Source organism: Hemiscyllium ocellatum, chromosome 47, assembly GCF_020745735.1.
Source record: "Hemiscyllium ocellatum isolate sHemOce1 chromosome 47, sHemOce1.pat.X.cur, whole genome shotgun sequence".
Taxonomy (NCBI): domain Eukaryota; kingdom Metazoa; phylum Chordata; class Chondrichthyes; order Orectolobiformes; family Hemiscylliidae; genus Hemiscyllium; species Hemiscyllium ocellatum.
This window is the reverse complement of record NC_083447.1, coordinates 21,567,407-21,589,414: the sequence shown is the minus strand read 5'-3', so window position 1 is coordinate 21,589,414 and position 22,008 is coordinate 21,567,407. Positions and strand designations below refer to the sequence as shown.

Sequence of the window (22,008 nt, the reverse complement as noted above, 5' to 3'; positions counted from 1 at the left end):
GCATGCCCCCTAGTTTTGAACTCACCCACCCGAGGTTTTTATTCACCTTATATATGCCCCTCATGATTTTATAAACCTCTATCAGGTCATCTCTCAACGTCCTATGCTCTAGTGAAAAATGCCCCAGCCTATCCAGGGTGTCCTTCTAATTCAATCCCTCCATTCCCAGCAACATCCTGGCAAATCTTTTCTGAATGATTTCCAGTTTAATATTATCCTTCCTATACCACCCTAATCTGTCATTCTTTGGGTAATAATCTTATTGTTATTTTTATAATTTTTATTTTTGCTGCCAAAGTGGATAACCTCACACTTATTCACATTATACTTCAAGCACACTGCATTTGCCCATTCACTCAACTTATCAAAATCGCACTGAAACATCTCTGCCTCCTCATTATAGTACATCCTCCACCAAGTTTGGCTCTGTCTGCAATCTTTTTAGTTTCTTATCTAAATTATTAGTATATATTGCAAATAGCTGGGGTTGAGCACTGTTCACTAAGAAACTCTGCTAGTCAGTGCCTGTCACTCTGGAAAAGATCTGTTTATTTCTACTCCTGTCTGTCAATCAGTTTTTAAATCTAGGTCAGCACGCTATCCCCAATCCCATATATGCCCTAATTTTCCACACTAATGTAAATCTAATATCTTATGTGGGAAGTTTTGTGGACCTCAAGCTCTTGCTCACCCTTTTCAACTCTATTAATTATCCTCACAAAAACGAAATAATATGTCAAACATGATTTTCCATTCATAATTGTGCTGACTCTAAGCATTCCATCATTGCTTTTCAAGCTATCAAACTGCTTATCACAGTTGTCATTAGACTCCCAATTTTAGACCTTTTTTTAAAGAATTCTCCTTCTGCCATAGTAGACTTACAACCCAGGTTTCCAGAAAATTATCTGGGTCCCTAGATTAATATTCTAATGATAACGCCACCATTCCATCTCTTCCTTTTGAAGGATAATGAAGGTAACTTCCCTGTACATCATTTTCCATGTGTTATCCTTTGATACTTTCATCGACAGCATTCAACAAAATACATATTGTAAGATACCTAGGAATTGTAATGCAGAGGACGTGGGACAAAATTCAAATAATAATGAAGAGAAGTTCAATTATTTTTTTTAAAATGTTCTTTTTATTTCTTAAACAATTAACAAACAGCAATATGTACAAAATTACACATTACTTGACTATACTTTACCTACTGAACACTGTTACAAATGATGCATGATTCTAATTTCCGTTTTCATTGCAATCTATGAGGTGATTAGCATTGACAGTTGCAAAAGGCATTACACTACTTCATAATATGCATTGCTTTATGAAAATGCAATTTCGCATGCAGAAATTCACTTGCATGGATGGATTAGAGAAACTGATACTGTTGGCCTTGTAATTATTGGAACTCATGGTTGACATTGAAAGAACAGGCACATGCATGATTCATTGAATATCCTCCTCTTGCATTTTAATCTCCCTAATTCTACTTAAAGGTCTTTTTTTTTAAATGGCTAGCGTTTGATAATGAATGACAGACTGGAATGGGAATGGTGCACCCTTAAAATTTAATCTATTCAAAGCACAGACACTTAAAGAAATTAGACTATGAAATAATTATTTCTGTTGAAAAGGCAAGTCAAGGCATAAATTTAATTTGATAGTCTCAAGCAACACTGTTGGAGAGTCCGGGAAAAGATCAAAGTTTCAGGATTGCAGCAGGAATGGACTGGATAAAGTTAACCATCGATATTCACAATTCACTTGCTTTGTCTCTTCTCCCTCTTTCATGTGTTCGGCTATTATCCATTTATTAAGTTCGGTGCTTTATGATGATCAGTCAAACCGCTTGCTGGAAGAGATCTATTGCCAAATAAGAAAACAGACGTATTACCATCAGGAGGATCATATAATGACAGAATATTTAATGAAGATATCTTGCCCGTTGTATCCCTTCTAGTACTTTGAATGAGCTATCCTGTTATCCTGTTCATTCCCCACTTTCCAAGTTCTGTCCCTGCTCAAAGGAGTTCTTCTGCTCTCATTGGAAAATTATAACTGAATCTCCTTCTATTAACCTTCCTTTTAAGCAGTGCTGTCTAATCATAACACTTCTCCAATAGTAAAATATCTCTCATATTCTCACTGCTGCCTGCTAATGCAAATCTTGGTCATCTTTGAGGGGAATGCATTTTGGGAGACAAGGTTTTATGTAGGTTAGGAGATTGGCCAAGAAGGTGGAAGACAAACTATACCATGAAGTTGCGCAAAGCACTTGGTACGGCATGGTGGCACAGTGGTTAGCACTGCTGCCTCACAGCACCTGAGACCCAGGTTCAATTCCTGTGTCAGGCAAATCTCTGTGTGGAGTTTGCACATTCTCCCTGTGCCTGCATGGGTTTCCTTCAGGTGTTCCGGTTTCCTCCCAAAAGAAACATATGCAGGTTAGGTGAATTGGCCATGCTAAATTAGGTGTAGGGGAATGGGTCTGGGTGGGTTGCGCTTTGGCGGGTTGGTGTGGACTTGTTGGGCCGAAGGGCCTGTTTCCACACTGTAAGTAATCTGATCTTTAAAAAAAAACCCTCCAACCAAGCATTCACTCGTGCTATAGTTAACAGAGCCCTTAGCCGGGTCGGACCTATCTCTCGGATATCAGCTCTCACCTCCTCTCTTTTATCACACAACAGCAATAGGTCCTCCTTGCCTTACCTACCATCGCACCAGCATCCACATCCAGAGGATCATTAGCTGCCATTTCCAGAATCTCCTGTTGGATGCCACCACCTAACACATATTCCCCTCCCCTCTCTTTTCAGCCTTCAACCTTTCAGGACATCCTGGTCCACTCATCCCTCACTCCAAATGCCCCCCACAGCACCTTCCCCTGCAAATGCAGAAGGTGCAATACCTACCTGTTTACTTCCTCCCTGATCAGTATTCAAATTCAAGGATAAACCTGACTTAGAAAGGCATGCAAAATAATTGTGTCCCAAGATGAAAGGATGGGCCAAAGGTGAGAGAATTAGTAGAAAAGCATTATATTCCATGGAATTTAGAAGAATGTGAGCTAACCTCAAAAACAAATGCAACTCTCACAAGGTGACTGAGCATGTACCCCAACAGATTAAATTAAAGCAGGGATTAACAGAATGAAAGATTTAAGGATTGGGCAGAATTAACCATTTATTGAATTAAATGGAAAAATGAGGTTGATAGGTCAAAATAAATTCTGTTTCTGCTTTTCATTTTCATCTGCAATTGTGAAGAGTTGCTGAGGTGATAGCATAGATATCTTTATTTGAAAGGTAGACAAATGCAAGAGGATCAAGTTACTAGAAAGTTTAGATTAAATGGAATCGAAGCAGGTTAGTGTAGTGTATGCGCATTGGATAGGACAAGATGGACCAAATGATCTCTTTCTCTGTTATTATTTTTTCATAATTCTAATAATGAGTAGGTGAGTTTCCACAATAACTTCAGAGATATCAGGAGCAGTTAGAATGAATGTGGAATAGAATTTTATTTGGAAAAGTCCATAGCATGGGATAAAATACAAATGTAAACTGGTGAATCTGCATGTGAGATGAGAGTGACAGCCCTTGACATTAAGGCAACAATTGACTGAAGATAGCAATATTAAGCATTGGCAAAACTGAATCATTGGGTATCAGGGAGAAACAAGAACTGCAGCATTTCAAAAAGGCAGCTCACCACCAGCTTGTTCAAGGCAATGGGATTGCACAATAAATATCCTTTTCAATAATACCCACATCACATGAATCAAAAAAAAGACCTGTTTAGCAAACATCATAGAATCATACAGTATAGAAGAGGCTCTTCAGCCTATCAAATCTGTACTGCCAAAGATACACTAAATCTACATAAGTCCCACTTTCCAGCACTCGCCCCTCAGTCTAGTAATATTGCAAGTGCTCATTCAAGCATTTTTTAAACATTGTGAGGTTATCCATTTCCATTTCCCTTATAAACAGTATATTTCAGACACCACCATTCTCTGGGTAGAATGCATTTTTTCATTCTTATTTCAAATGCACAGTTTACATCTATCATACATATTTCAAAGATCACAAGACAGTCCAATCCAACCTTAGTTTTCCAAGCAAGAAATGACACGAACACTGCATACAAGATGCTTTTGCAGAACAGGATCAAGTACGTCAATTTTGCTGTTCCCATGCTTTGGATTCTTTCTTCTGTGAAATGATCATAGTGAACAACATTTAGATTCTCTCAAAGTGAACAACATATATATTTAAAAGTATAACACACTTGAACTTCAGAAGCCTACTGTTAGTGTCAATTTTCAAGAACATAAAAGATCTAGCTTTGACACGAGAATTATCGCTAGGGCCTACCTGAATATATTAAGTTCATACAAACAAGGTGGGGGTTCCTGGGCCACAGTGTCTCTAATGCTTAACCAAGATGCCTGGGTTCAAGTCCCATTGACTTCAGGGCTGAGTACCAGCATCTCTGAAGCAAGTTGATCAGAAAATGTCTGTTCGAAAATGTCATATCTAATTTTAAACATTCTACTTTCTTTGGGCATCTTTGAATTAAAGTAACTTTTGCACCCTAAAATTTAAAGCAATGTCTGAACTGGGAACTCAGAAGTGTGTAAATTAGTAATCATCGTGATTTGTGTTCATTCCTCTGAGTAACGAGATAATATGTTCATGCCCTTTCTCCAGAGAAGTGAGCTTCATCATTGAGGCCTACACTCTTACTCTTACTAAGAGGGAGATCTGCTATTTGGATGAGTCTCTTTTATGTTGACATGTTAAAAATTGGGATCAAACATCAATTTGAAATGCAAGATCTTGAAGCAGCATTGAGTTCTGTGCAGTTTCAAAGCCAATACCCATCCACTAAACAAGATCAACAAAACAAATGCCATGATCATTTAAAATCTCAGGGCACAAAAGGAGACATTCAACACATATATATGTGTTCACTGTAGAGAAACTAATCAATTCCAGTCTGCTTTTCGGATCATTTATTTCCTTCAAATATTTCAATTTCCTTTTGAAATAATAGCTCATCGCTACTCCCACAAAGGTCCTTTGCATTACTAGGCCATTGCTATGGTTCTGAATCATGAATTTCCACACAGTTCACTTCCCATAGCTTACTCTAGTTCTTCCGATATCAGCTCAGGGAAAAGAAAGAGTTTCTTGATTTACCTTCTCTAATCTGAAATAATCTTTCAAATCTCTCCACAATCTCCTACAAGGAGAAAAATCTCATCTCCTTTAACTTATTAGCTGAAATCTCTCATTGCTAGAATTATTGTGGTAAATTTCCCTTGCATCTTTTAAAGAATCTTCCCCTCCTTTCTCTAGTGTGTTGTCCAGACACAGTTAGAAACAGTCAGAGACTCACCTTTACGAATACCACAGGTTGCTGAAAAGAAAAAAAGAAAGACAAGCCGTTAGCATAAGAATACTTTATGCATCAATTGTGTAGATACAGATAATCAAAGGTGTAAGTCACAAAGCCTTACCAAACTGTTAAGTCTTTTAATTGAGTCTTTACTTTGATATTTGTCATTACAGTTGCAACCCAGTCTAGATTTTTCTGGAATTATCAATTGAATATTTTTAATTGAAAGTCTGGAACTGTATAAATTCTTTGCAACTCACAGAACATTTTAATGAGTTTTACCCAAATACCTACCAATACTGATGCTCAAATATGCACGGCATGTCTTCACTTCTTCTGGAGTATAGTGATCCGCTTTGCATGAAACATTTCTAGGCTGGACGAAATCACGAGCCTCCAATCTTAACCGACTGGTGATGCTGTAGGATTTGCCCCCATCCGCTGATCTGGAATTAGGATCAGTCAGAATCCTTGCGTCATTGGCCTGCTGAATCTCATTATCGATGAACCAGGTAATCTTGACATTGTCTGGATAGAAGTTAGATATGAGGCAAACCACTGTCACCTTCTGCTTCTTATTAACTTCTTCTGGAGAGGGTTGAAAAATAGTGATGCTGGGTTCCTTAATAGTACCTTCTGTGAGGGAATTAAATAAATATTAATGCAAAGAGCATTGATGAGAATGAAAATCTAACGAGAATTTTAAGAAATGGGCCTTTCAATCGTACCCAGAATAATTAAGTTCTTTGGCGCTTTCAACTGAAGCTAACTATTTGCTGACCACATGTTAATTATTATCAATTAATGATCTAATCACATCAGAAACTGGAAGCATTTGAAGTTAAATAATTAATGATAATCTGAATCTTTTCTTGATCTAATTCTTTCTGCCTCTTGCCAGTGTTATTTTCCTATTAATCTGGAAATTTTTAACAGAATTCTGGTCCAATATGCTATCTTACTTACCTTAATTTATTGGACTCTTGCTCACAATGTTTCATTGATGAAGGCACTTCCAAATTCAACTCTTGTCTAATATCTGAAATGTGATCTTAAATATAATGTGTGCGGCCGTGAAATGATACAGCAATAAGGGAAGATACTAGACAAATTGGTGAGCTGTGGCATAGTGGTAGCGAGTCGACTAACAGGCTAATGCCCTCGATGGAATTTGAGCTCAGCTAATAACACTAGACCATAAATCTCATTACAGAAGTAATGATCACGGAACTATCATCGATTGCTGTGGGAACAGAAGGCAACATGTTCTCGAGAAAGATATCTATCATATTTATCTAATAAGGAGAAAGTGAAGACTGCAGATGCTGGAGTACCAGAGTTGAAAAATGTTGAAAAACACAGCAGGCCAGGCAGCATCCGAGGAGCAGGAGAATCGACGTTTCAGGATTCCTGAAGAAGGGCTTATGCCCAAAACGTCGATTCTCCTGCTCCTCGGATGCAGTCTGGTCTGCTGTGTTTTTCCAGCACCACATTTTTCAACTCTATTTATCTAATAAGCCTACATGAGATTTCACACCCATTACAATGTGTTTCCTTCTTTAGTGAATTATCTGAAATGACCCAGCAAGACATTCATTTTGAAAGGTAATTAGAGATGAACTTAGAACATGGAATTAGAATAAAAGAAAATAAAGAATATAATTCATTTCTGGTAACATATTCAATTCATCACCACTCTGCTATCCCCTCAAAAGCCCTGCAAATGATATTCAGTCAAATGTTCATAATGTCTTTTGTGAAGTTTACTTTTTGTTTATTTGTTCTGGCATGCAAGCATTGTTGACAATACCAATAATATTTCTCAGCGCAAATTGCTCTCAAATGATTGAGGTTGACTGCCAACGATTTTAGAGGATAACTGATAGTCAACCACATTTGGTTAGTCTGCAGTCAGAATAATTTAGACAGTGTATACATATCAGATGCACTTCCCTAAACGACTGAACTGAACAAAATACATTATGAGGATGATCCTTAATGTTCAAGGTCAACATTGCTGAGTGGGCCTAGTATTTAATTCCAGAATTGCAACTAACTTGACTTTAAATTTTTCAGATACTGTCATGGGATTTGAAGTCTTGTCTCCAAACATTTGTCCTGCCATTTCCATTTTGAAAAGTCCAGAACTAAAGTTTGAGTCTGTTCCTAATAGTTGTTCTTTTACTGGGATCTTCTCCCTCAGATTTGCATTTCTGTTCAATAGCTGCAATTAACATTTGTTTGAAATATCTTAATGGGATGTGAGAATCGCTGCCTGGGCCACAGAAGTAGTTAAGAGTTACCAGATTGCTATGGGCCTGGAATCAAGTGTAGACCAGACCAGGGTAAAGATGACAAATTTTCTTTCCCTAAAGGGCAATAGTGAACCAAAAGGGCTTTTACAACAAGCAGCAGTAGTAGTCAAAAGGTTAGCTTTTAATTTGGGTTTTGGTCTTTAATTGAGGATGTTTGTAATTCAGTGGAGGCAATTCAGAGAAGGTTCACTACATATTTTCCAGAAAGTAATGGCAAGATTGAGCAGTTTAGGCCAATACAAGCTAGAGTTTAGAGGAATGAGATGAGATCTAATTGAGCTACATGAAGTATTAATGGGAAGATGACAAAGTAGATGTAAAGTAGTTGTTTCCCTTTCTGAGACAATCTGAAATAAGAGGCCATGTATTTACGCTGCAGAATAGCAGATTTAAAATAGAGATGAGGTAAAATTGCTTCTCTAGTAGGATCATGAATCTGTGGAATTTGCAATCATGGAGTAAGATGAATACAGGGACAGTAAATAAATTTAAGGAAGGGACAGATTTTTAAGTAGCAACATGTTAAAAGGTATTGGGTGCAGGCAGAAAAGTTGAGGTGAGGCCAAGATGAGATCGGCTGAATCATGTTACATGACGAGTACAGAATTGTATACACCTGCTCCGAGTTCTTCTGATATTATGTTATTATCGAATTCAAATGCTGTCATATGCCATAGTGTCCATCATATTTGTTAGTGTCACTGCTTACTTGTCTGTATACTTTGCTTGTCTTTTATAGATTGTCTATTATAATTATAACAACAAGTTCAATTTCCACTTCACTGTCTCTGCTTTAAAGAGAATGATCCCAGTTTCTTTCATGCTTTTGTTAAATGAAAGTCTCTCCACACTGGACTTAATTCAGCAACCAGCTTATACCTTTTGCATTGCCACAACACCTTACCTAAATTGAGGTCACTAGGAATTTGCCATTATGCTAAGGAGAGGAATAAGTCATGCTTCATAAGGTAAATACATTGTTATTTATCTTGTGCAGTTGATGAAATAAAGATTTCACAAGACCATCAACATCAGGGCAAGTTGAACAACGCTTAAGACTGGGTCAAAGATATTCTGGACATAACTAAAGTCTTAACAACTAAAGAAAACTGTATGATATTTATAAATGAGAAGACAGACTTTAATAAATTGATATAGTGACCCAACAGACAGGTGTGGAAAAGTTTATGGAAGGAATTCCAGTATTTAGGTCACAAAGATTTGAACATAAAGGCTCCAAATGTAGGATATATACAGAAAAATTAAAGGTCACATAAATTATGTGTTTCTATGGTTGTCAAACCTCCATGTATTTGAAAACTTCATGACATTGAACACTTATATTAAATCTCTCACTTAGCAGCCTAAGGAAATGGTCTCAACTTCCCCAGTGTCTCCAAGTAATTCAAGTCTTTCGGCTCTATTTCCCATCAATGTTTTTAGCCCTAAGGAGATCCTATGTATACCAGAACCCATTCATCCTTATTAACATTCAGTACTTTAATGAAATGATGGAACAGATTCAAGTGATCAGTGATTACTTCCTGGCCTTATGTTGCTTCCCCTGTTTCATTAAGAAAGAACTGAGTTTGTTGGTTCCTTTTCAAAAATTACTGGTTTTGAGTTACAGCAGTTACCAACTCAATTGCAGCATTAATTTGATTTGATTTGATTTATTATTGTCACATGTACCAAGATACAATGAAAAGTATTATATTTTATCTTGACCAGATAAATCATATCTTACATAAATACATCAGGGTAATTGAACAGAATGCAGGACATAGTGTTAAAGCTACAGAGAAGGTACAGAGAAAGATCAACTCTAATGTAATAAGAACTCCATTCATAAGTCTGACTACAGCAAGTCAAAAGCTGTTCTTAACTTTCTTATTCATGTGTTTTATATTTAAATTAATCATGGAGTGTTAATAATTTTCTTCCTGTCACTCCTCCTGTCAGACTAACAGTGATTTCAACCAGGTGATCTGTTGTTTAACTTCACCCTATTGTTATTCAGTAAAAATATATATTTCAGATTGACATAAGAAGAGTCATAGTGTTATGTAGCAAAGAGACAGAATCTTTAGCCCAATTGATCCATACCATCCAGGATCCCCACTTGCCAGCATTTGGCCCTAATCATTCTAAACCTTTCCTGTTTATGAACGTGTTAACACATCTTTTATACACTGTAATTGTGCTAGCTTCTGCTATTTCCTCTGGCAGCTCATTTATATATGCACCACCACCTGTGTGAAAATGTTTCCCCTCAGGTCCTTTTTAAATCTTTCTCCTTTCACCTTAAACCTATGTCTTCTATTTTTGGACTCCACTACCCAGGGAAAAGATCTTGGCTGTTCACCTTATCTACAGCCCTCATGTAAGGTCACCCTTTGACTTTGTACGTTCCAAGGGGGAAAACTCCCACCCTATCCTTCCAATTAAAACCTTCCAGCTTCATTAACATCCTTGTAAATCTTTTCAGCACCCTTTCCAGTTTAATACCTTTCTTACAGCAGGGTGATCAAATTAAATGCTGCACTCCACATGTGGCCTTGCCAATGTCTTGCACAGTCGTAATATGAAGTCCCAATCCTGTATTCAATACTCTGATTGGTGAAGGCAAGCATGCCAAACATCTTCACCGACACCCTGTCCACCTGTGAGGCCACTTTCAAGGAATTAGGTACCTGCACCCCTACGTTTGTCTGTTCAACAACACATGATGTTAAATCACTTTTGGGCAGCACAGTGGCTCAGTGGTTAGCACTGCTGCCTCACAGTGCTCAGGGCCAGGTTTGATTCCAGCCTCAAGTGACTCTCTGTGTAGAGTTTGCACATTCTCCCCATGTCTGCCGGTTTTCTCTAGGTGCTCCGGTTTCCTCCCATAATCCAAAGATAGTGCAGGTTTGATGATTTGGCCAAGCTAAATTGCTCATAGTGTTTAGCGATGTGTTGGTTAGGTGCATCAGTGAGGGGAAATATAGAGTAACGGGGTGGGGAAATGTGTTTAGGTGGTATAGTCTTTGGAGGGTCGGTGTGGACTTGTTGGGCCTAATAGTTTGTTTCCACACGGTACAGTTTCTATGAATTTCTACTTCCCTGGGCTCCATCATGAACTGTGTAAGTCCTGCCCTGGCTTGTCTTAAGAAAATGCAACATTTCACATCTAACTACTTCAACCTCCATCTGCCATTCCTCAGCTGATTGGATCAAAATACGTCTGAACTTATGGATAACTTCTTCTCAGTCTACTATACTATCAATTTTGGTGTAATCTGCAAATTTACTTAATCATGCCTCCTACATTCTCATCCAAATCATTTATATAAACAACAAGCAACAGTGGACCCAGCGTAGATTCTGATGCCACACTGTTGGTCATAGGCCTTCAGACTGAAATACAATCCTCTACCACAACCCTCATGTCTCCTACTGTGAAGGTAATTTTATATGCAATTGGCTAGATCTTCCTGGATCCCATCTAATCTAACATTACCAAACACTCTGTCATGTGGAACCATGCTGAAGACCTTGCTAATGTCCATGTAGATGAAGACTACAGCTCTGCCTTCATCTATCCTTTTGGTTATCTCTTCAAAAAAATCTCAATTAAGTTTGTGAGACATGATTTTCCACGCAGAAATCCAAGCTGAAATCCAAGCTATGCATAATCAGTCCACATCTTTCCAAACGCATGAATGTCCTGTATATCAGAATTCCTCCAAAAGCTTACCCACCACTGGCATCACCTGTTTGTGCATGTCTGGCTTTTCCTTTAAACTTTTTTAAATAACGGGACTATATTAGCCACCCTCCAGTCTTCCAGCACTTTACCCATGGCTATCGATTATACAAATATCTCTGCTAGGGGCCCCACAATTTTTTCCTTAGTTTCCTGGGATGTCCTGGGATACACTTGATCAGGTTCCAGGGCTTTAACTACCTTTATGTGTTTTAAGATCTCCAGGATTTCATCTTCTGTGATGTGGACTCTTTTCAAGACATCTTTATTTATTACCAACATTTCCTAGCTTCCATGTCTTTCTCCACAGTAAGTACTGATGTACAATAATCAACATCTCATCCATCTCCTATGGTCCTCATAGTTAGCCTCAAGCATATTTAAGGGGCTCTAATCTCTCTCTAATTGCTCTTTTGCCTTTAAAATATTTGCAGAATCACTTTGGATTCTCCTTAACCTTATTTACTAAATCTATTTCATATGCTATTTGCGACTTCTGATTTCTCTCTGAAGTGTGCTCCTATACCCCGTTTACTGCTCAAGGAATTCACTTAATCCCAGCTGTCTGTACCTGACACATATTCCTCTTTTTTCTTAACCAGAGCCTAAATATCTCTAGTCATCCAGTGTTCACTATTCCTGCCAGCCTTGCCGTTCATCTGAGGAGGAATATGCTGCCCCTGAATTCTCGCTACTTATTTTTGAAAGCCTCCCATTTGTCAAATATCCCTTTACCTGCAAACAAACTCCCCAAATCAACTTTCCAAAGACCTGTCTAATACCATCAAAATTGGCTTTGCCCACGCTTTGAACTTTAATTCGCAGAGCAGGCCTATCCTTTCCTCTAACTGTTTTAAAACTAATAGAATTATGGTCACTGGTCCAAATATGACCCTCTCTGACACCTTTGTTCTGCTTTATTTTCCAAGAGGAGGTTCAGCTTTGCCCTTTTCTAGTCAGACCATCTATATATTGATTGAGAAAACTTTTTTGAACATATTTTTAAAAAATCATCCCCATCCAAGCTCTTAACACCGGCCATCCCAATTTATGTTTGGAAAGTTAAAATCCCCTACCAATACAACTCGCTTATTCTTACAGTCCTCAATTTCCCACTGCTTCACATTTGCAAACACAATACTGTCAAAATTGTACGATGTCTGAAGTTGAGAACTGACTTTGATCCAGGGCATTATTTCGATCTATATCAAAACACAGCATCTGGTTCTTGATGATTATATAATAAGAGTCGATCTGACTCTTTTATTCATATTAACACTTTTATTTGATTGACTACAATGTCTTTGAGTTAGCTGGCCTTTTCTCAACTGTCTAATTATAAAGACACATTTGAGAGCAGAAAATTAACTTCAAAAGTTTAGTTAATATTTCTTGGAACATGGATATCATTGAACCACAATATTGTTACAATGCAGAAGGACGCCTTTCATCCCATCCAATCTTCCTGCACTGTGAAATTATTTCAGCACTTTCCCCAATGTATTCACATTTTTCCTATAATGTGGAGCTTGCAAAGTACATAAAACACAAACTGAGGTGCCTTGTACAAGTTCAATATTAGTGTCTTTCTCTCGAACCCATTAATAAAGCCAAGAACACTGCATGTTTTAAGTACAGTTCCCTCCACGTGTCCAGCTGCTTTCAATAATCGGTGTAGATCTACACCAAAGTGCTCGTGCTCCTGAGCCCCCTTTAGATTTGAAATCCTTAATTTATATTGCCTTTCAGTGTTCTTCTGACCAAAGTGCTTTGCCTCACACCTCCCTACATTGAATCTCACTTGCCAATTACCTGCCCACTTCACTATCTTGTCACTGACCTTTTGGAAATCACAAAATTTGCCACACAGTTCAAAGTTCGCCCTGGTTGACTGCCATCTGCAAACTCTGATATTATATCTTGCACATAAAGATCCATAATATAAGCAAGAACACTTTTATTTGCATTTACCTATCCAAACCTTTTGTCCCTCAAATTATATTTCATTGCTGTTTTCAAAACAATTTTACGACTGTATTGCATAACTGCTAACATCTAATCAACTGTTTTGAGGGCGTTCAGTTTCCCAACCTTCTCCTCCATTCAATGACCAATCTGTACCACATTTCCATTTCCTAACTTCGGTCCATATCCCTGATATTGAAAGCATCTAAAACAGTACTTTACTCTGCATTAATGTTTCAGTTGAATCTTAGCACCCACTGCAATTTAATGAGGGAGTTCCTAAGTTCTATTAGAATTTATGTGAAGAAATGATTTCTGAGAACACTCCACTCTATCTCTAATTTTAAGGTGTCATCCTTTAGTCTCAATGTCTCTTGAATTATTTGGGCCGTCAGTCAAACTCAAAAAAGACCATTATATGCTATAAGACATCTCAGTGAATTTCCTTGCTGTTGAAGTTGCGTATAACTTGGAACTTAGAGCAAGGCTAACAATAGGTTGATTCAAATACTAGAGTGTAATGAACATTTACAAAATTTCAGTGATGGTCTATCGAATTATTGAAAATAACAACATTGATGTCACACTCACTGCAAAAAGATAAAACAAAGAATTTGGAATGGAAATACAAGTATAATATTGTGGATACAGTGCCAATCAATCTCTATCATGCAGATATTGAACAGTTTTAACATTGACTTCTCAAACCTACAGGCAGTAAACTGTTCTGAGATCACTTTAAAAAGCAATTCTTCAATCATTCATACATTTCTTTCTTTTCATTTTTCTCTTACTATAGTTAAGTCATTCTCTCTTTCACTGTTTGTTTTTTTCTATTGTGAACTTTCCTCATATTCACTGCCTCCCTCTCACAATGCTTTGCTTTCTTTATCCTTTATTTGACAATGTTTGACTCTACTGCACACTGAGGTCGCAAATGTCACCTTTATCCTTACTACACCCTACTTAGTTGACACTTCCAGTAATTAACAGTGCATTTCTACTAACAGTTGCCAGGAAAGCTTTGCCTCATGAATGACACATGTGAAGAGATTTTTCAATTCAGCAAGATACCCATGTATAAACGCAGTGAAATTCTCCTGATCAATAAAAGATACTGTATATGAGTCTGTCTCCCACTGCATTAGTCAAGAAAGGGAAGAATCTTGCACTGAATATATTCAGTGTGAACAGTAGGCATTTCAGAGAATAGACTCAACAGTGAAGGTCATCTCCACTTGAGGCAGGATGAAATGCTATTCTTAAAGCAAATCAGGATTCCAAAGTTGGCTTTAAACAAAGAGCCAAATGATTAGCTGAACCTATGCCACTACCCACTGGAGATAACGTACAAACAATAATGTTTTGAATTCTTCACCTACCTGAAACTACTAATTTGGTCCCATCGCCAAATGTATAGTCATAGTTATTTGAGCACAGTGCTACAGAACAATGTTAAAACTGCCAACTATTTAAAATGCTGTCCTCTGAGAAGGATTCTCAAATGACACACGTCCTTTTAAACTTAACTTTGACGATGGATAGAAAATACACTACAACACCACACCTTGCATTTCACACAAGATAAAAAATTTCAATAAATAAGTGATGCTTTGCAGCAGTATTGACAGCCAGCGGTTATCATCCAACCCCTTAACTGTATCAAAAACTTTAAGAATTAGTCAAACTAAGAGCAGAATATGATGCTGAAATCTGGAGCTAATTTCTAGAATTTAGTAGCTTAGCAGTCAAGCATACAGCTAAGTGGTGGCTCCGTGGTTAGCACTGCTGCCTCGCAGTACCAGGAACCTGGGATCGATTCCCACCTCGGGTGACGGTCGGTGTGGAGTTTGCACATTCTCCACGTGTCTGCATGGGTTTCCTCCCACAATCCAAAGATGTGCAGGTCAGGTCTATTGGCCATGTTAAATTGCCCATAGTGCTAGGTCCCTTAATCAGGGGCAAATGTAGGGTAGGGGAATGAGTTCAGGTGGGCTACTCTCTGGAAGGTCAGTATGGATGAAGGGCCTATTTCCATAACTTTAGGAAATCTAATCTAAACTCGACCTGAAGAGACACAGAAATGGTGGAGTTCTGCAGAACTGGGGGATGAGGGAATGATGGAGATTGCAAAATTGTATTGTAGTTCAACTTCAGGAATTCTGGAGGAAATCATAACTCAGTTGTCGGAATGTCAAACTTTCTGCAACAGGGAATGCCTGAGATGAAAAAAAAGTATTGGAAATGAAAGCAGATACAGAGAGGACATAGAAGTAGAATGACAGTTTGAATCAGTGAGAATTTTTTTTTAAAATTAGGATGATGTGCATCTGGAATATTGCATTTCGATTATTTATTGGTATATCAATTTTTAGAATGAATAATCCACAAGATCTTTAATCCATCTTTGTGGAAGTGGACAATAATCTTGGAACATTCTTTTTAACAAGGCTCCTGATATCTCCAAAATAATGGACTCCAGGAGTTCAGCAAGGCAGCTCGCTACTAACTTTTCAAGGGCAATTAGTTCTGGGTGATAAATGTTAGCCTTTCCAGAGGTTCTGACAACAGGCAAACAATCAAAAATATTCCTTCTATATTTCTCAACAAATTCACATATTCATATTCTAAATGAATTTTGAAATTGATATTTCCCACCAGAAATGTTTGTCTTAGAAAAATGGCAGAATACCTAACTTTCAATTCATTTATTTATTTTAAAGATGAAAATTTTAACCGTATATTTTAACATGCAACTCACCAAAAACGGTCAGTTTAGTCCCTTCACCAAAGAAATAATTATAGCTTCCAGAGCACAGTGCTTCAACATGGTTACAAAACTATTCCACCTTCTAAAGCATTCGGGAAATTTTAATTCATAATACAAGTAACCTTTTGCTATCTATAAGAAGCCATAACGTGGAATAATAAAAAGCTTTCTTTAAAATAGTTTTCCTTTCATACAATTCTTCAATCAATGATGACCCCTCTCTGTCTTTTAGGTCCCATCTATCCCCTAAATGCATTGAATACAAAAGGCATTTCAGCAATTGAACCGATATCTTAGACCTCTTTACTAGCAAGTTTAACAACATATATTTTCCAAGTTAACCTAACATTTCTAGACTCACCGATTACAGTCAATTTAGTGCCTCTTCCGAAATAATATTGAGTTCCAGAACACAATGTGAGACCCTTGTCAGAAAACTTTTTTAAAGCAGTCTTGCAATTGGCCAATGTTTACTTAACTGATTCCTTATTTCATCTCCTTAATTTATTTTATGTCCAATGCCACGCTAAAAGTGCCATAATTATAAAGCAAATTATAAAGCTCTTTCGAAGTCAGTAAAACTTCGAAAGAGCTATTCATTTAATTTCACTCACTTTTCTGCTTTCTCATAGCCTCATAAATATTTTTTCAATAAAAATGTTTACCCTGTTTCCATTCAACAAGCTTCCAGCAAAACACATTCCATATCAAATCCTCTATGAGAAATCACTCTACCTCATCTTTTATATCAATTACTTCATATCAATTACCTCAAAATCAATAACATTGGTCACCAATCATTCTGCCAATGTGAGCTTTATGATTGTTTACACAACACAAGATGTTAATTAATTTTGAAAATGTTGATGAAATCCCTAATTGTTCTTTACTGACCTGTAGAGAATCATAGAAAATGTCAGGTTCCCACAGCTGTCCCACGTCTGGAGCCATTCTAGTAAATAATTACTGCTCCATATCCAAGGCTTGAAAAAGAACCTACCGTGTTTTGTTCAAAAGCAAACACATTTCTTTAACAGAGACTCAACAACTGACTCCTAAAAGTTGATCAAAACCTATTTTCTTATCTCCTCTTAAATTTTTAATGAGTACTTTCTGCACCCTCAACGCTTCCTTCCAAATATTTTGAGTATTCATTAACACCAATGCCCCTCTATCACAATCCCACCTTGATTTGATCTTGTAAAATTATGTACTAAGTAATCATTTCAAAATCTTGTATACTTGGTAGTTATCACTATCAATTTCCACCTAGTCACTGATTCCTTTGTAAGGAATATTGGAAATTTCAGAAAGATTTGGGAACTTCATTCCAGCTATGGTTAGCATTATTTTTATGTATTAGCATCACCAACCTTAAATACAGTCTTTACCCTGCTGAGAAATGTACAGTCGCAGTTTCTTGACACAATTTTATATTGCTGTATCAACACATTCTGAACCCTTAATTCTCCAGACACATCTAAATAAGCTCATTTGGTCGATTGATGATTGCATTGCATTCATTCATTCTTTCATGGTCTCCATTTTTCTTTATATCTGTCTCTTTGCATTTCAGGCTATCCTTATGGGTCTTCATGCACCACCACCTAGACAAACCCCAATATTTAGTTGTTTTGTTTGCTGCTTCTTTAATGTAGCAATTATTTGTTACTCATGTCCCCCTACACATTAACAGCACAGAGGTGGAACGCGTGGAGACTGTCAAGTTCCTGGGAATGGTCATCAACAACAAACTTTCTTGGACTCGTCATGTGGATGCACTGGTTACAAAGGCCCAGCAACGTCTCTTCCTCTTCAAGCAGCTGAGAAAATTTGGCATGACGGCAAATAACCTTGCCAAATGTTATGGGTGCACCATTGAGAGCATTCTGTCTGGATGTATCACGACCTGATATGGCAACTGCACCATTCAAGATTGGAGATGGTTACAGAAAGTGGTGAACTGATCCAGATAATCACAAAGACCAACCTCCCATCTATATAATCCATCTACTGGGCCTGCTGTAAGGAAAGACCGCCATCAAAGATCCATCTCACCCTGGCAATGCTTTCAACAACCTCTACCATTGGGGAGAAGGTACAGAAGCCTGAACACATGCACCAGCCAGTTTCAAAACAGTTTCTATTCTACTGTTCTCCTTTGGGTGAGTGCTGAACCAGAGGTCACAGCTTAAAAATACGAGGTAGACCATTTAGGACAGAGATGAGGAGAATCTTCTTCACCCAGAGAGTGGTGGCTGTGTGCAATGCTCTGCCCCAGAGGGCAGTGGAGGCCCAGTCTCTGGATTCATTAAAGAAAGTGTTGGATAGAGCTCTCAATGATTGTGGAATCAAGGGTTATGGAGATAAAGCAGAAACAGGATACTGATTAAGGATGATCAGTCATGATCATATTGAATGGTGGTGCAGGCTTGATGGACAGAATGGCCTACCCCTGCACCTATTGTCTATTGTCTATTGTTGTTGGAATACTAAATGGACTCACAAACTCTTAACTTTCACCTATATCTTTGTTTTTGTTTTTGCTGCTGTTTACATATTATTTACTTATCTATGGTCTTTAACTATGTGATCTCTCTGTTTTGCTCGCAAGACAAAGCTTTTCACTGGCCTTGGTACACGTGACAATAAATTCAATTCAGTTTAATTTAATTCAGTTCAATTCAATTTGTGTTCCTAATTTCCAGTTCTCCTTCCTTTCTTCAAACTGAGGAGAGCAAATTGTTTCTCCTGTTTCAAAGCTGCTTGAGTCCAAAAAAGCATTAACTTACTGTTAACTTATTGCCATCACCAAAATGCGATAATTGTGTACTTCCTGCTCCTATATCATCATGTCACAAAACAAAAATTCGAGTGTCCTACTAGTTTGAACTGCATCTTCCATTACTATTTGACTTTAGTCTTCTTGAATTTGACTGCAAATATTCTCAATACCATCTATCCACCTCTCGACATGTTAGCCCTGCTCATACTAGAATAGTTTTCTCAGAAATCTTCATAACTTTTAATTAAACTCTGCACTCAAGTTGAACCTCCTTGATTCCATCATAAAAATAATCCAACTCACCCAAAACTGTTAAGAATGCCCCTTTTCCGAAATGCACAGGCTGAGCATTCCCAACCACACTGCACTAAATCTTGGCATCAAATTGCAACATAAGTAGACAGATGCACAGAAATGCAAATGATTATACAGATTTCAAGGCATGCATAAAAAGGAAGCAAAAGGTGACATTTGCAGGCCAGGCCAGTACAGATAGATAGAGGATAAAAGGACTAATGGATATTTAGACATTTGCGCACTCACAAACTTATTGAAAACAATCAACTTAATCTCACGTCCAAGGTAGCAAATGTCAACAAAATAGAAAGCTAGATGTGTCTATTAAAACATTTCACCTCTCTCTAACACAATCTCTTCAGAATAAGGATACAGGTGGAAATATGGAAACTTTAGCCCAACAAACAAAGCAACATAGGAACTGGAAGATAGACTCCACAGCCCTTGGAGTTGTTTTGACCTTCAACTAGTTATATCATTCGCTTACTTCGATATCTTTTAATATTCTTGCTGGCAAAAAACAAAATCTACCAATCTCAGCTGAAGAAGTTACAATTGACTCCCCAGCTTCAGTAGTTTCCTTGAGGGAAGGCACCCAAATTTTAACACCCTTCAAAAGTCATGAATTTCCTGACATCAGTATTGGACAGTCGGACTTTAATGTTAAAGTTACTCTTCACTATGCAAATATCATTCCATGCTTTACTATGAACTATGCCAACCGTCTAAATAGCTGATGGATTAACTTTTATATTATCTTACACACATCAGTCAAACCAGTCAGTCACCTCTGATATCAGTCACTAAGAACTGTATACAAACCTTTCTCAATTTTAGCTCTGATGTCAAGCTAGTAAATGTTAGTAAATGTTGACAGGTCACTGCAAATCTATCCTAGAATTTTAGTTGATATTTCACGTCTCTCAATAGGATTATAATCTGAAAACATTATTTTCTGTTATCTACTAATCTATTAAAAACTGTTAGATCAATAGGAAATGCATAGAATAATAAAAATCTCCATAACAGAAACAGACCACTCTATCGTCCAGGTTCATGCCAATGTCTCCCGCAACTCTCCCTATCCTATTTCATCACAATATCTCTCTATGCCTTTTTCCCGCAAGTGTGTTGCATCTTAAATGCATCAACTGTAATTACTTTCAATCATTTGATATGATAACAATTCTTAACATTTATTCCAAGTCTTTGGTGAACTTTCTCCTGAATTCCCCGATTGGTTTTATTACCAATTATTTTATATTTATAGCCTCTGAACATGGTCTCAATTGCAATCAAAGTACTTTTCTATTTAAGCTGTTTTGAATAGGTCCTAGTGAGTGAATGTTCGGAGGGTCGGTGTAGATTTGTTGGGCCAAATTGCCTATTTCCACACTGTAGGGATTCTATGATTCAAATAAACTCCTTTCATCATCTGAAAAAAGTTCAGTCAGGTCACGTCTCACCCTACTACTTTCCGCAAAGTGAGCTCACACTGTTGAGTTTTTTTTAATGCATCTCGGACGTAGGGTGTCACCAGCTAGATCAGTATTTATTGTCCATCACTAATTGCCCCGAGTGCAAGTGCTTGGTGTCACATGTAAGCCAAACTTGGTATGGATGGCAGTTTCCTTCTGTAAAGGACACTAATGATCCAACTGGACTTTGCCTGACAATTAATTCATGGTCATCATGAAACTTCTAATACTAGAGTTTGATTAATTTCGGTATTCTGCCATCTGCCATAGTGGGATTCGAAGTCAAGTCCCCAGAACATTACCTGGGTTTCTGGATTAACAGTCCGCTCGGCCAACACCTCCCAGTTCAGATGCGGTCATAGTTAATCTTTATTATGTTTATAAATTCAGCCAATGTCGCTACAGTGTTACAGATGAATACAATTTGAACATGTAAAAGACGTTCAGACAGGTACATGGTTAGGAAATGTTTAGAGGGATATGAGCTAAATGTAGGCAAATAGAACTAGTTCAGTTTAGGAAATCTGAAAGGCATGGGCCACTTGGACGGAAGGGTATGTTTCCATGCTGTTTGACTCTATGACTTTAATATTATATTCCTGGAACTACATAAAGACCAATTGAATCTGATACTTTTTCATTGTACAGTATTGCTTTGCGCTCTTGTTCTACTCTCAGAGGCCAACTTCAACAATTCTGTTTGCAATAATGTTATTTCTATTTCTGTTTATTTTGAGGATGTTCAGTTTTCTTCCAAGGACCTTCAGTTATGCTTTCTCTCAAGCTCTTTTCCACCAGTCCAGTGACTTGTCAAGTCTTCCACTATAAAAGCCGTAATTATTTACCAACTTCCTGCATTTCAACCCCCTCAACCAAACTCTGCATTAAGACATGAATTGAAACAACTTTCTGTAGCGCTGAGAATGTAATCACTTACCGAAAACGACCAACTTCGTCCCATCTCCAAAGTAAGCTTCGCTGTTAAAGCACAGCGGTACCAAGCTGTAGCAAAACCCCATTGAGTCTGTGTTGCTAAGTCAGTTCTGTTGAAGTTCCTGAATTGACCTTACGAACATATGAGTGATGATTCCCTCTTTAGATTCTGTTCCACCATTTAATTATATCGTGTGTTTTTTTGGTATTTTGACTTCACTACCCCGCCATGATTATTAACACGCAATACCTTTGCCGAACAAGCATTTACCGATTTCATAGTTGAGATATCAAGTGGACAGCAA

At 37.6% G+C, this 22,008-nt stretch overlaps 1 gene segment (V, D, J or C); it reads right to left on the bottom strand.

Moving 5' to 3' along the window:
• Positions 1 to 1,197: 1,197 nt before the first annotated feature.
• Positions 1,198 to 21,789, bottom strand: LOC132836650 (M1-specific T cell receptor beta chain-like). The segment is given in 6 exon segments: positions 1,198 to 1,872; positions 4,117 to 4,223; positions 5,413 to 5,433; positions 5,707 to 6,048; positions 16,202 to 16,261; positions 21,708 to 21,789. Coding segments are annotated over 6 exon segments (639 nt in total).
• Between the last annotated feature and the right edge of the window lie 219 nt (positions 21,790 to 22,008).